Source organism: Ahaetulla prasina, chromosome 1, assembly GCF_028640845.1.
Source record: "Ahaetulla prasina isolate Xishuangbanna chromosome 1, ASM2864084v1, whole genome shotgun sequence".
In the NCBI taxonomy this organism is placed as follows: domain Eukaryota; kingdom Metazoa; phylum Chordata; class Lepidosauria; order Squamata; family Colubridae; genus Ahaetulla; species Ahaetulla prasina.
The window spans coordinates 244020690-244036893 of NC_080539.1; the positions used below are offsets into that span (position 1 = coordinate 244020690).

At 45.7% G+C, this 16204-nt stretch overlaps 1 protein-coding gene across 5 annotated transcripts in view; it reads right to left on the bottom strand.

The window, feature by feature from the left end:
- Positions 1–16204, bottom strand: part of CEP70 (centrosomal protein 70) — a 31520-nt gene that overhangs the window by 4748 nt on the left and 10568 nt on the right. For all 5 annotated transcript variants that reach the window (XM_058194676.1, XM_058194668.1, XM_058194660.1 and 2 more), the window contains 8 exons: positions 15831–16011; positions 15297–15466; positions 11221–11280; positions 10627–10729; positions 9836–9924; positions 9450–9521; positions 8649–8751; positions 272–436 (listed from right to left, as the gene is read on the bottom strand). In XM_058194676.1, the coding sequence (XP_058050659.1) occupies positions 272–436; positions 8649–8751; positions 9450–9521; positions 9836–9924; positions 10627–10729; positions 11221–11280; positions 15297–15466; positions 15831–16011 (943 nt within the window). The remainder of the gene's footprint in view (positions 1–271; positions 437–8648; positions 8752–9449; positions 9522–9835; positions 9925–10626; positions 10730–11220; positions 11281–15296; positions 15467–15830; positions 16012–16204) is intronic.

Genomic DNA, 16204 nt, shown 5'->3' on the forward strand with positions numbered 1-16204 from the left:
CTTTGGCATTTAGTCATGCTGGCCACATGACCACGGGCATGTCTTCGGACAGCACTGGCTCTTTGGCTTTGAAACGGAGATGAGCACCGCCCCCTAGAGTCAGGAACAACTAGCACATATGTGTGAGGGGAACCTTTACCTTTTATGTTGAAATTATACTCACTGAAAAGGAGTGCAAAGATATGTGGAAAACACAAAGGATGTTCACTGGAAGAACTAGGGGCAGGGGCAGGTCCCTAGGCTGAAGAGAACAGTCAAAGATCACCAGTACCTTCAGGGCCATTAGCTGATCTGCCCAGGTTTCAATCACAGCAGGGAGATGCTCAAATCCACTTTCCTCCTCAACCCAGCTTTTCCCAAGGCCCTTTTTCTGCATAAGTGTTATTAGAGGAGCTCTTCTTGGGCTTCTGATAATAGAGTCAATGCTGGATAATACCTTTAGAGTTAAAATATTAGAAGGAAGAAACATTATTCACTAATCTTTATACAATGTTCCAGATAGCCACTTGGCTGGAGTAACATTGATTTTATCTGAGGAATACCGAGCATAATCCAGTCCCAGTTAAAATTCCAGGTTTAAATGGACAGTTAGGCAAATGTTCAACTCTTTCATTAAAATAATAAGATCTCAGAGAGCTACACTTCTCTTGGGTTTTGATCAAACAGTGATTAGGATGGACTTTCTATTGTGAAGTATTTGATAATCAGGCTTCTTCCTATTCACCAACTCCCAAACATATTAATCTTTCACTACGTCCCTGTGTTTCTGTGTTTAGCAAGGAAACTACATTTTTAACACAGAATATATGATTTAACTAAACATGCATGGTATTATTCAGTGAAGTTGGCTTTCTAGCTATACTATATTTATTAAGTACACTGTTTTGATCAATATAATTGGTCAATCCAGCCACAATAGTAAACCATAATTTAGCACTGCATGAACAAGCCTGCTCCAATTTTTCCTGATGTGGTTTCACTAAGCAAAATCACTTTGTCTAGGAAGTAACATTAAATTGTTGTTTGGTTTACAAGCTTCTTTTGGAGGTAATTTCTAAGCAAATCCTAGTTTGCACAAATAAAAATGGTTTAAACTGGAAGAAAGACTGGTAGTCATGGAAGTCACAATGAAAAAAGCCACAAGCATAATTTCATTTGCATGTGACTAGAATTGATGTGTGGTAGTTTTATTCTCCCTGAAATGTAAATGATAAGAAAATAGGTATTCCACACTGCAAATGTTACATTTACTAAACAGCAACATCAAGTAGATTACACTGTAAGAAATATGGCATTCCCAGATAGAAACTTAGCAATTATCAGAGCGGTACAATTCTGCAATCTGAAAATACATGCTGTCAGCTTGTAACCCAGTGGGATCACTCTCAATACAATCAAGAAGCATGATGGATGCTTCGGGAAAGGCTTCATTTCTATTGGTGCCAGATGGCATTTTTAGCGGAAAAGGGAGTTAAATGAACAGAAGCTTTTAATAAAGGCATATTTTCTGGCTCAGTTACATACTTAACTGGGAAAACGTGGCTTCCTACCATAGGATACAGCGCACTGCCTTTTCCTTCTGGGAGTTGAAGTCCATAGGTCTTAAAGTTGCTAAGGTTGGAGACCCCATTCTAGTCCAACTCCCTGGTTAGGCAGGAAACCCTACACTACTTCACACAAATGGCTCTCTAATCTCTTCTTTAAAACTTTCATTGTTGGAGTATTTACAACTTCTGGAGGCAAGTTGTTCCACTGATTAATTGTTCTAACTGTCAGGAAATTTCTCCATAATTCTAAGTTGCTTCTCTCCTTGATTAGTTTCCAGCCGTTGCTTCTTGTTCTACCCTCAGGTGCTTTGGAGAATAGGTTGACTCCTTCTTTGTGGAAACCCCTGAGATATTGGAACACTGCTATCATGTCACCCCTAGTCCTTCTTTTCATAAGACTAGACATATCCAGTTCCAGCAACCGTTCTTTATGTTTTATCCAGTGGTGAAATCTGAATTGGTTTGCTACTAGTTCGTTGGCTGTGCATGCGCACACATGCGCAGTTCGCACCAAGCATGCGCTGCACGCACATGCACAGTACACACCAAAAGGAGGCTTGGGAAGGTAAGTAGAACAGCCCGGGGGAAGGGAATCTGTTCTGTTTCCCTTCCCCCAATACTCCCAGCAAAGAGTCCGTCAGAGGCCTTCCTTTTTTTTCCCTTTTATTTACATAGATACATGTCCTGGCCACGTCTACCCACGGGCCTGCCAAGTTTCTGGAGATAACGAGGAAATTATAGATAAGGCCAGAATTACTCACGAATATATTCTTCCCTCCATGAATTAGCTTGCGCCAAATTCATTGCTTTGTCCGAGACAAAAAACCAGGAAGTCCCGCCTCCTATTTATAGTCTCTGCAGATGTCACTGCATGACAATTATGACTTGGCTTTGTCCCAACTCTTCCGCTGCTGCGCGCCGATCAAGCCTTCGTAATCTTGCGTCCTCCAAAACTGTTCTTGGGCGTTGCCAAATCAGAAGAAGGCCGGGAGAATCAGGCCTTGCCGGCCCCTCCCTTTGAGTGGGTGCCAGGAGGAGAGGGCTCAAGAGAAGCAGGGCTTGCCAGGTCTTCTCCTCATTTTCTGAATCATCCGAGTCCAGGAGTCTGGGTCCAGGAACCTGGGTCACAACACTATCCTCACCGCAGGGCCCTTCCCCGGGCTGACGATCGGGATGCGGTCGGGCTGGGTTCTGCTCATGGAAGGCCTGCACCAGGTCAGGGGCATGAACGCCGGAGGCATCTACCCAGGAGAAATCAGTCCCGTATCCCTTCCACGCGATCAAATATTGGAAACGACCCTTTAGCCAGCGAGAGTCTCGACGCTGTGGACTTCAGATTCTCCGACCCGCCCTCGGCGACAGTGACGGTGCTGTTGGGCACCGAAGGGGACTCGTGTGGCCTCAGGAACCAGAAGGGACCGTGAAAACGGGTGGATCCGCATGGATCGTGGCAGGGTCAGTCGGTAGGCTACCGGGTTGATGACTGCCTCGACAGGAACGGGCCGATGAATCGGTGGTCCAACTTCTTTACCGGCGGTCGGACGGGAGGTGTTTGGTGGAGAGCCACACCGGTCTCCAACTGCCAGCGGGGCGCGTTGCCGGGAGCGGTCAGCGGACCGTTGTAGTCCTCCTTTGCCCGATTCAGCTGCTGACGTACCAACTGTTGGACCGCATGCAATTCCGTCCAGGAAGGTCTGCGTTCGGGAACAGGAGAGTCCGGTGGTGCCAGAGGAAGAGCCGCGGATGGTACCCCACATTGGCAAAGAACGGGTCATCTGAGTAGAGGTGTGCTGAGAGTTGTTAAAAGCAAACTCCGCCAGAGACAGGTAGTCGGCCCAGTTGTCCTGTTGCTGGTTGATGAAGCAACGGAGATACTGTTCCAGTATACCGATGACCTTCTCTGTACCCCGCCGGTCTCCGGATGGTGCGATGACGACAGACATACCTGCACCTCCAACGCGCCATCAGGCTCTTCCAGAAGCGGGCTGTGAACTGAACTCGCGGTCCGAAACCACCCTGTCCGGTAGACCATGGAGGCGGAAGATGTGCTGCAGAAAGAGGCGGGCGTTTTGCGGCTGTGGGCAGTCCGCGGCATGGGATGAAGTGTGCCATCTTGGTGAGCATGTCCACCACCACCAGCACCGTGGTGAACCCAGAGGACGGCGGCAGGTCTGTCAGGAAATCCATAGAGATCGCCCCAGGGTCTGTCGGGTGTCGGCAAGGGCTGGAGGAGCCCGGAGGGGCCCCGTGGCGGTCTTGGCTTGCCGCACGGTACGCAGGATGTCACGTAGGCATGTATATCATGCCGCACTGGGCCACCAAAAGGTCCGTGTCACCAGGTGGAGGGTCTTGAAGAACCCAAAATGTCCTGCTGCAGGGTTGTCGTGGCACTGGGTCATGACGAGGGCTCGGAGTGGTCCTGTGGGCACATATAATCGCCCAAACTTGAGTAAGTCCTCCTCCAAGGTCCAAGGAGACGTGGGGCCCACCTCCGCCTCCTTTGCTGCGACCAGGCGTCCTGGCGCTGCGCCTCGCACCTGGGCCCGCAAGTCCACTGGCTCCCGTGCTGCGGCCAAGGCTTCTGCCGCAGCACTGTCCGTGGAGGAAGGGGTCCTTGGTGCAGAGGTACTCTGGCTTCGGGACAGGGCATCCGCCTCGGTTGTGACCGCTGGGAATGTAGGTCACGCGAAGTTGAACCGGGCAAAACAACGACCACCGGATCTGCCGCTGGTTTAACTTCCGAGCTGTGGTGAGGTGCTCGAGATTCCGATGGTCCGCTCGACCTCCACCTGATGTCGGGCCCTCCAGATGGTGTCGCCAAGCCTCGAATGCAGCCTTGATAGCCAGCAACTCTTTTCCCAGATAGTGTAGTTGCGCTCGGAAGGATTGAGTTTCCGGGAGTAGTAAGCGCGGGAAAAAGTGTGCCACCATTCGTCGGAGCCTGTAGCAGCACCGCTCCCAGAGCCACATTGACGCGTCCGTTTCCACCACAAAAGGCCGGAGCGGGTCGGGATGCCTCAGGACGGGTTCCGTGACGAAGGCTTTCTTGAGGGCTGTGAATGCTTCTTGCTGCGGGGACCCCACCGAATGCAACCTTCTTCCTGAGGAGCTGGGTAAGTGGAGCTGTCAGTGTGGCGAAGCCCGGGATGAAGGTCCGGTAGTAGTTGGCGAAGCCCAGTAGGCGCTGAACATCCTTCACCCGACGAGGGCTTCCCAGCTACACAAAGCTTCTACTTTACATGGGTCCATGGCTATGCCCTCGGGCGAGATGATATGCCCGAGGAATTCTATGGAAGTCCGGAAGAAGACGCATTTCTCCAGCCGCATTGAGTTGTTGCTCCATAGCGTTGCAGAACCAGACTGACGTGTCGAAGGTGGCTTTCCTGGACCGGGAGTAAATCAGGATGTCGTCGAGGTAGATAACCACGAACCGATCCAACATGTCTCGAACACGCTGCTCATGAAGTGCTGAAAACGGCGGGAGCATTGGTCAACCCAAATGGCATGACAGTGTATTCGTAGTGTCCGTATCGGGTGCCGAATGCCGCCTTCCATTCGCCTCCTTCTCGCATCCGCACCAGGTTGTAGGCCCCGGAGATCGAGCTTGGTGAAGATCGTGGCCTCCCGCAACCTTTCCAGTAGCTCCGGGATGAGCGGCAGGGGTAGCGATTCCGCACCGTAATGGCGGTTAGCCGCGGTAATCACAGCATAGGCGCAAGTCCCTGTCTTCTTCTTCACAAAGAGGACCGGGGCCGAGAGGGACTTTGAAGGCGGATGAACCCTCGGGCCAGGTTTTTGTCCAGGAAGTCCCTGAGGCGGCCAACTCGGCCCGACATGGAATACAGGCGTCCCACAGGCAGTGGTGCGTTGGGCAGAAGGTCCACGGGCAATCGAGGGGCCGGCGCGGGTAGTCGGTCCGCCTCCTTCTCGCTGAACACGTCGGCTAAGTCCGTCAGCTCAGGAGGCAAGGTGATGGCAGCGGTGGGGACGTTCTGGCCGGCACAGGTGTGGCGGATGTGATCGACGCACTGCAGACTCGGGAAAGAGATGGCGTTCGCGACCAGGCCACCTGAGGATCGTGGGTCCAAGCCAGGCCAACCAAGGACCAAGGGAAAATGAAGGTCCGCCGTGACATAAAACTGGATCGCCTCCTCATGGTCCCCAATAGCCAGGCGCAAAGGCTGGGTGGCGAATTTAATGGGGCGGACACCAGTTCTCGTCCATCAATTGTCTCTACCGCATCGGAGGGTCCACGGAACCACGGGACCGCAAACTGGGTCACAAAGGCCTGGTCCATAAAGTTTGTTGTGGCCCTGAGTCCACCAGCGCATGCGCCTGGAGCCCGTCCGACTGGTTCCCCAACCATATCCGTGTGTCCAGAATCAGATGCCGAGGGGCCCAGAGTCTACTTCCATAGCGTCCAGTGGGGCTTAATGCGTGCCCGACCTAGGGTTTCCCAGTCGGGCCTGCTCCGCTTCCGATTGGTCACGCTGTGATTCGGGACCGGCGTCGTGCCCCACCGCTTTCTGGGGCAAGAAGCGGCGAAGTGGCGGGCTCCCCACAGTACAGGCACAATCCCCTTGGCGCCTCGGTTCCGCTCCTGGGCTGTTAGGCGAGGTCTGGCGCTCCCAACTCCATGGGCTCTTCCGCAGCGGTTACAAAACGTGGGCGACCCTGGGTGCTGGTGGTGCAGGAAGTGGGGTGCAGATGTCGACGGAGGTCCCGGGGTGCGACGGGACGGTCGCCGTTGCAGACGGGCATCGAGGCGGAGACAAAGGGCACCAAGTTGTCGAGGGTCCGCGGGCGCCCACGCGGGCCAGCTCGTCTTGCAATTCCTCTGAGAGTCCCTCCTGAACGCTGGCCCACCAGCGCTGCATCATTCCAGTCAGAGTCCTGGCACAAAAGACGAAATTCGGCGATGTACTCCTGCAGGGGGCGTTTCCCTTGATGGACTTCCTTAAGGCGCCTGGTTGCCGTCAGCATTCGAACGGGGTCCTCGTACATGGTGCGAGGTGCTGCCAAAACGCTGTTGGTCCGCCAGCAGGGGCTGTCCTGGAGCAAGAGGGCGTGGCCCATCGAGCAGCCGAGCCGGAAAGAAGGTTAATCACGAAGGCCACCTTAGCCCGGTCGACTGGGAAATCCTCTGGCCTCATAGCCATGTAGAGCTGGCACTGTCCCAAGAAGGTCGGGAACATCTCAGGCTGCCCAGAAAACTTATCCGGTACGGTTATCGGGCACTTGCGGCGAGGAGGAGGTGGGAGGATGGGGGGCTGCAGGCACATTCCTGGCAGCAAGTTGGCCTGCCAAGTGAGCCACTTGCTGCTGGAGCTGTTGATTAGCCGCGTAGCTGCTCTAACTGCTGCTGTACCTGCTGCTGATCCATCTTTGGTGGAAGATGTTTTAGTCAGGTCTTGGACAAAATGTTCTGTTTCCTTCCCCAATACTCCCAGCAAAGAGTCCGTCAGAGGCCTTCCTTTTTTCCTTTTATTTACATAGATACATGTCCTGGCCACGTCTACCCACGGGCCTGCCAAGTTTCTGGAGATAACGAGGAAATTATAGATAAGGCCAGAATTACTCACGAATATATTCTTCCCTCCATGAATTAGCTTGCGCCAAATTCATTGCTTTGTCCGAGACAAAAAACCAGGAAGTCCCGCCTCCTATTTATAGTCTCTGCAGATGTCACTGCATGACAATTATGACTTGGCTTTGTCCCAACTCTTCCGCTGCTGCGCACGCCGATCAAGCCTTCGTAATCTTGCGTCCCTCCAAAACTGTTCTTGGGGCGTTGCCAAATCAGAAGAAGGCCCGGGAGAATCAGGCCTTGCCGGCCCCTCCCTTTGAGTGGGTGCCAGGGAGGGAGAGGGCTCAAGAGAAGCAGGGCTTGCCAGGTCTTCTCCCTCATTTTCTGAATCATCCGAGTCCAGGAGTCTGGGTCCAGGAACCTGGGTCACAACAGAATCAGCTGTGGCTCGCGATCTTGGGAAACTTTTTAAAAACTTTTTTAAAGCATTTTTTTACTACCTATTCACCCAAACCAGTAGGTAAAAAATGCTTTAAAAAAGTAAAAAAAAAAAAAGGTTCTGACAATCGCGTGTCGCTCAGCTGATCGTTGGAACTTTTCTTTTATACTTTTTTACTACTGATTAGGCAAACCAGTAGCATTTTTTACTACTGGTTCAGGCGAACCAGTAGCATTTTTTACTACTGGTTCAGGCGAACCAGCCCAAACCGATAGCATTTCACCCCCGGTTTTATATTCAAGTCCCCTAATCATCTTTGTTGCTCTTCTCTGCACTCTTTCTAGAGCAGGGGTAGTCAACCTTTTTATACCTACTGCCCACTTTTGTATCTCTGTTAGTAGTAAAATGTTCTACCCGCCCACCAGTTCCACAGTAATGTGCCATGTATCGTCGTCTGCACATGCCTCTTGCACATCGTGGATTGGGTTTGGGGGGACGGACGCCGGCTACCAGCTCTGCTTTTCTGTTACAGCTGGGTGGTGTGGGGGGAGATGCGCAAGCTATTCTGGGACGAGGATCTTTTGTTTGCGGTCGCACTATAAGCCCATTTAGTTTCACTTATGTAACTTGAACTAAATTTATGCATGGGCGATACAAATAGTATATTTTCAGAAATTTAAATTGTCACAGGGAATTTTATGAAAACCTAATGAAAATGTTTTTAAATAATGCTATGAAAATTTTTTAAAAAGTCAATTAAATTAAAAAGAAGGAAAGTGCTTCAGTATCGGACAAAACCCCTACTGCCCACCATGAAAGCTGGAATGCCCACTAGTGGGCGGTAGGGACCAGGTTGACTACCACTGTTCTAGAGTCTCAACATCTTTTTTACATCGTGGCGACCAAAATTGGATGCAGTATTCCAAGTGTGGCTGTACCAAGGCATTATAAAGTGGTATTAACACTTCACATGATCTTGATTCTATCCCTCTGCTAATGCAGACTAGAACTGTGTTGGCTTTTTTGGCAGCTGTAGTACACTGCTGGCTCACATTTAAGTGAATGGGTGAGAAACCTTTTCTTCATTTTATATTTTTTGGGTGGGGAAGAAATTCTACAACAGAAATCCACTTACTTGTAAATATCTTCTGCAAACTTCCTGCAGCTGGCTCCCTCCCAAATCTTTTTTAAGTTCTTTGTTTTCTTTCATGTTTTCTTCTTTGCTGCTCTCCGGTGATCTAACAAGCAACCCAAGAAAGGCGAGGGAGACACACTAAATAAATTGTTCTATAATCCATGCCTTATGGATCAAACATGGAATCACAAAATCTAAAGTGTATGGTCAGCATCTATATACAGTAGAACCTCTGGTCACGATCATAATTTGTTCCATAACTTTGGTTGCAACCCGATTTGGTGGTGACCCGAACTTAATGCAGTGGCAACATAGGGGTGTTGTTTTTAAAGAAACAACAGGAAATATGGCACTTACAAAAAAAAAAAACCTGCATGGAAGGGGAAATTGGCTGCGGCCGTGTTTGATTGCCACCTGAATATGTGTTCGTGACCAGATTCAAAAATTTTGTGAATTTTTTGGTCGGAACTGATTTGGTCGTGATCAGAATACTTCGTGACCAGAGGTCCTACTGTAAATATGAAAGATTGCATTCTAATTATTTTTTTTAAGGTATTCGTTTTACACAAATCCTAGCTTTCAAAATGCAGAAAAAAGTAAAAGTACAAATTATAATAACAAATGGGTTTACTGGTTCTTGGGTTATACTCCTTGTTTCTCGATTTGGCTCTGCTCCCATTTTGGCTTCCTCCCTTTTAAAGTGTCTAACCCTAGATTTCAGATCAATAATCGTTACACAGTCCCTATTTTTATCCATCTGCAAAACAGGTTAATGATAAAGGTTCATTCAAAATGCATTACTTGATGTTCTTCAATGTTTTCTCCAGCTTCTTCACTTGGTGTTTATAAAATTTTAATTCTTGCACAGTTGGCCTGAAGGGAAGAAAATGGTTCTGTCAAGCATCACAATGAAAAGATTTGTCTTGTAGATTTATTGCTGTTTGTTACTTTTTACAAGGCCAGTAACACCCCTGCCAAACATTCACCAGATCATGTTTCTGTTGCTCTCGGGTAAGTTTATTAAATGGTCATTTGTTGTTATGATTGCATGAATCGGATACTTGAAAAAATGGCTTGTAGAGATTGTTTGATATTTAGGAGTGAATGTTTTCACACAGAATTTAAGATCCAGGATTTAAATCAAATCCATGCATGCATGCTATGCTGAAATTATTTTGCCCACTCACCTAATTTCCATCTCTTTCTTAAGATTAATATTTTCATGCACAAGTTGTTCATTTCGAGCTTTTGTTTCAATTATCTGTGTCTGGAAAGACTTGGAAATATTTATTACAAATATTACACTCATACATATGCATGCAAATAAAACATCTTCTCATTTGTCCTAACTATTAAGTAGATGATTAATGAATATGATATACTAATAAATGCTGAAAATAATGACTTACTTAAAGTTTGACCCAAGGAACCAACAGTTAATAGTTTTTTTAAAAAAAAATTAAATACCCCTTAAAATAAAAAAGTCAATGATTTAAATCCATGTATTTAACTATTTGAAAATATCTGAAGATATAAAATGTAATGTGCAATGTTTTATATTTCAAATTGAATTGGTAAATAGGAGCAGGAAGATGAATTTCTGTATCTAGCAGAATGTTTACAAAAAATGGGAAAATGGGAGGGAAAAATTAGGAAAATTCTAGTGAAAAGATGAGGTGTGCTGCAAAAAATGAATATTTGCTGAAAAAAAGCAAAATGGGTTTTTGATGTACATAGTATTTACAAACTGATGATAGAGGATATATGTAGCTCAGGATTGGAGTATAGGGTTGTGTGGGTTCTTTAAGCTTTGTTTTTCATTTGTAGACATTAGTGGGATACATTTGAAGACTATCAACCAATGCCTTCAACATAATCCCAAAGTGAATCACACTATAACTTACCAATTGGGAAAGTTAAAACTTTACACCTAGAGGTTTTCCAGATGTACCTCTAGGATTATACAGTATTTCCTTACCATAAGTAGAGCTTTGTAATTAGCAGTAGCATCTATATTCTTCAAGAATTCGTCCTCCTCTTTTCCTTCGTCTTGTAAATGATTGATCTCTTTCTTGTACTTCCTATGAAGGAAATTGGGTACGTTTCACTTAAGCGTAAATTTACAGAAATACAAAACAAACTTTTACATTTAACAGAGTGAATTTGTTTGGCCGAAAAGATGTTTCTTCTTCCATCTTCCTTCCCTTTGCAAGTTTGCTCCAAAGAGTTTGAACACATGCTAAAGAAGCAAAGTCTATTCAGAAAATATTGGATGCCATGTAAGGTTGTTATATCATTTGGTTGACCCTACGAATTTTAAATAAAACTTTTAATATATCTCAGTTATGATTCAGGTTGGGATGGGTAATGTGATGTTCCAAACAGTTTTGAACTCTAACTTCCATCAGTCTTCGACAACATGACTAGTGAGGAAGGCTAATGCGAGTTACAGACTATGAGTGGTTGGGGATCTCTCGCCACAATGTCTCTCTTAACACTTTTGTCATCTAAAGTATACCTTGCAGCCGTAAGATAAGTCCACAAACTGTATAAGACCAAACATTTTACCTACCTTAGTTCTTTTCTCACATGGCTGATCTGAGATTCATAATGATCAATTAGACAACAAATCCTAAAAAAGAAGAATACCCTAATTTAGCCAATATAAATCAGCAAACGTTAAACGTAGATATCTCACTCTGCCCTAAGAATAACTTTTATAAGAAAGAATGTGAACTTGTAGACAAAGTTTAGTTCAGTGTAATACCTTTCCTTAATAGTTTGTTCTGTTTTTCTGCTATAAGCTCAACTATCAAGGATAGCCATTAAATACAAAGGTAACGATTTTTAAGTTATATGTATGCCATTGAGAAAGATTAGGTTTTGCAGAAAATGTTATATTACGATATATCAGAAAAAAATATCCACATTTATAAATCCATTGAGTCCAGAAAATAATAATATTGAATGAGCACAACATAAATTAAAACAGAGCAACTAAAATAATTGCAATAATTCTCAATCCAAAAATTAAAATAAAAACTATTTTTTTCCTAATATCTACACTTAAGCAGTACATACATATGCAACTTAAACTTCCCTAAAAGGGCTTCCCTTTTTTGTGGAAATTAAATTAAATCCAAACAATTTCCGGATGAATACGGGAAGCTAGAGATTCTGTAAATTTCATCCTGTTATTGCCGCTTGTGGCTGATGAGCATAATGGGCCAAAACATTTGGAGGAGAAAGTAGAAACTGGGTTTTAAAAATACGAAATCTAAAATGGTATTTCCAAGACGGAGTCATCCATTGTATTTCATACTTTACTGATTAACAATCCTATTTAAATTTTGGAATTCTGTACAGTACTTTTCCATCAATGTGTTATGTAAATAACATAAATAAAACCAAGCCATATTGATGCAACTTTTATATGTCCCTAAAGAAAGGATGTGCAATTTAAGATGGTAGCAAACACATTGCAGGTTTGTAATTAGACTCAGGTGCATTAGCATTATCTAAAACCATATAAATATTGTTGATGTAGATATGTGCTTTGGATGATTTTAACTCCACAATATTTTTTTAAGAAACAAAGAGTATGGTTGAGACAGATATTAGTTGTTGCTAGAACTCTGTAATTAAAAAATTGGAATGACCCATATCAATAAATCAATGCTTAAGAGTTTTAAAACACAGGTGTGAATCTGTTTGTGGTTATGTTTTATATGATCATAGAATGAGACTAATCCAACAAAGAATTACATTTCAAACTGACAACTGTTGAAAAGAACTGGTGTGAACCTTGTTACCTAGAAGTGTAAAACGGGTAAGGGGACATTTCTGTGATATAGGCGTGTCCCACTATCACCTTGTGCCAATTTCATATTCATAAATTTGTCAATAAGATATTAAAAGAACAGTATGGTTTAAGGATATGAATTTACTAGAACTATATACAAAACGCTTGGATGTTATTAGCTCTTTGAGGGAGATAGGTGATTTAGAAATATAAAATATAAGAACATAATACAAATACAATGCAGCAAAAAAAGTTCTTTTATATTTCAAAGATAATGTGAGACCAGAAGGATTCAATCTAGGCTCACTTACATATATTCACTTTTAATTTATAAAGTAGTTTGGCAAGGCTGATCAATATTTCTCTGTGAAATCAAGGGTAAGTGATAAATTGGGCTAAGTGACTTTTTCCTTTATGTATATTTTACTGGGGTTGTGGGAGGCTTGACACCATTTGATTTTTTTTCTTTATTTGCACATCAAAGCATAAGCATAAATATTTTTTTAAAAAATTATGCACTGAGGAGCTGAGAGAGATGAAGCGCCGGAAAAGACGCCTAGAGAGCGCTTGGAGAGCCAGCCGTTCCGAATCTGACCGAACACTAGTGCGGTCACATATTCAGGCCTATCTAGTGGCAATAGGGACAGCGAAGCATGAATACTTTGCCGCTCTTATAGCATCGGCAGATAACTGCCCAGCCGCCCTGTTTAGGGTGACGCGCTCCCTTCTGTTTCAGGGGGCGCGGGAGGACCCCTTACAGGGTCGAGCTGAGGAATTTGGAAGTTATCTGCACAATAAAATCGCTCAGATTCGGGACGAGTTGGACACTGATTGGGTGGATCTAGGCGGGATGACGCAGGCACGTCTTGAGAACATTGTTTGGGATGAGTTTGACTCTGTGACTCCCGATGACATGGACAGGATACTGGGGAGGCTGAATGCCACCACGTTTATTGGACCCGTGTCCCTCCTGGCTGGTACTGGCCACCCAGGAGGTTACACGAGAATTCAGAGTTCATAGTAATCCAGAGAATTACTAGCGCTTCTTTGATGGAGGGAGTCTTCCCTGCCGCCTTGAAAGAGGCGGTGGTGAGGCCCCTCCTCAAGAAGCCCTCCCTGGACCCAGCTATTTTGGCTAATTATCGTCCGGTCTCCAACCTCCGCTTTCTGGCGAAGGTTGTTGAGAGTGTGGTGGCTTGGCAGCTTCCCCGGTACCTGGAGGAAACTGTTTATCTAGACCCGTGCCAGTCTGGCTTCAGGCCTGGGTACAGCACAGAGACGGCTTTGGTCGCGTTGGTTGATGATCTCTGGAGGGCACGGGACAGAGGCTGCTCCTCTGTTCTTGTCCTGTTAGATTTGTCATAGGCGTTCGATACCATCGACCATGGTATCTTGCTGCAGCGGTTGGGGGGTTTGGGAGTGGGAGGCACCGTTTTATGGTAGTTCTCCTCCTACCTCTCCGACCGTTCGCAGATGGTGTTGACAGGAGGGCAGAGATCGACCACTAGGCAACTCACTTGTGGGGTGCCGCAGGGGTCGATTCTCTCACCCCTCCTGTTCAACATTTATATGAAGCCGCTGGGAGAGGTCATTCGTGGTTTTGGGGTGAGCTGTCAGCTATATGCCGACGACACTCAGCTGTACATCTCCACCCCGAACCACCCCAACGAAGCCATCGATGTGATGACTCGGTGTCTTGAAGCCCATTCGGGTCTGGATGGGGACGAACAGGCTCCGACTCAACCCATCCAAGACGGAGTGGCTGTGGATGCCGGCAGCCCGGCACAGTCAGCTTACCCCATTGCTGACTGTGGGGGGCGAATCGTTGGCCCCCAGGGAATCGGTGCGCAATTTAGGCGTTCTCCTGAACGTACGGCTGTCTTTAGAAGATCATTTGACGGCCGTCGCCAGGGGGAGCTTTTTGTCAGGTTCGCCTGATTCGCCAATTGCGCCCTTTCCTGGACCGGGACTTGTTATGCACAGTCACTCATGCCCTCGTCACTGCCTGCCTGGATTACTGCAATGCTCTCTACATGGGGCTCCCCTTGAAGAGCATCCGGAGGCTCCAACTGGTGCAGAATGCGGCCGCGCGGGGGATTGAGGGAGCTCCTCGTACCTCCCATGTAACACCTCTCCTGCGCGGGCTGCATTGGTTGCCGGTGGTCTTCTGGGTGCGCTTCAAGGTGTTGGTTATCACCTTTAAAGCGCTCCATGGCATCGGACCGAGATATTTACGGTACCGCCTGCTGCCGCCAGTTCCCTCCCATTGTCCGGTGCGTCCAGTGCGCTCTCACAGGGAGGGCCTCCTTAGGGTGCCGTCAGCCAACCAATGTCGGCTGGCGGCCCCCAGGGGAAGAGCGTTCTCTGTGGGGGCCCCGGCTCTGTGGAACGAGCTGCCGGTGGGACTCCGTCTTCTCCCTGATCTTCGGACCTTTAAACGCGAGCTCAAGACTTTCTTTTTCCACCAAGCGGGGCTGGCCTGATTGATTTTAATAATTAGGGATTTTAGCGGGTTTTTAACAGGGGTTTTATCTTTGTATTTTTATCTAATAGTTTTAAGTATACAGCAGTTTAATAAGTTTTTTAATTTTGTTATGGTATTTTAAATGGTTTTTGTATTATTGTCATTTTATTTGCTGTACACCGCCCTGAGTCTTCGGAGAAGGGCGGTATAAAAATGTGAATAAATAAATAAATAAATAAATAAATAAATAACCATGACTATTTTAAAAAAATACAATGTGTAATGCAGAGAAGAACTGCCTAACATGAATTCCTATGTAAAATCACATTTAATATGTGACACACGCACAACTTAGTTAAAAAAAGCATACAGAATTTCTTACTGCTGATCTAAGTGAGTTCTTGGAGCCTGCTTACAAAACTGGCGGAACACTTTTTTCTGAGTGGCGATACGCTGCTGCTCTTCCAGACCCAGCTTGGAAAGCTCCTTTTGTAAATGGCCAATCGTCTCTTCTTGCTCCTCCAATTGTTTCACTTGGTGGCAGTACACTGCCTGGGTTCAGAAAACCAGAAAATTGCAAAAGACAAAAAAAAAAAATTACTAGCTGGCCATACTATCAATGTTCAAGAAAACATCTGCCTTCTATAGGCAGAGATAACACTTTTCACTTTTTTTCTTGCATATTCATTTAAAGCAAGAGCTTCCAACCTTGGCAACTTAAGACAGCATGGCTTACTGGAGAATTTTAAAGTTGCCAAGGTTGGACACCTCTGATTTAAAGTATAATAACAACCTGCTGCTCTTGACATAATGCAATTTAGAATTCGTTTTGCAGCTGCTGTAGTTCTTAAAAAGCCTCTCATCTACAGTAAACAAACCTTCCTGGAATTTCAAACTCCGAACAGTATTGAAGTACCTGTGAAATTTCATGATCTTTTTGAAGATCTCTGATTTGGTTATGTTGCTGAGAAGCATTGGCTATTGACTCGTCTTCTAGTTGACGTATTTTATGTTTTACATTTTCCACAATAACGTCCAAATCGTTCGCTCGTTGTTCCTGTCGGGAAGCCCGACTCCTCTCCAAGCGTAATTCATCTCTAATTAAAAACAAAACAAAACAAAAATAAACTTTAGTGAAAACAATAGGCTATCCCTTAGTTGAGGACTTGAGGTAGTCCTCAACTTATGACCAGAATTGAGCCCAAAATTTATGTTGTTTAGTGATAATTTGTTAAGTGACTTTTGCCCCATTTTGAGACATTTCTTGTCACAGTTTATTTATTTATTTAT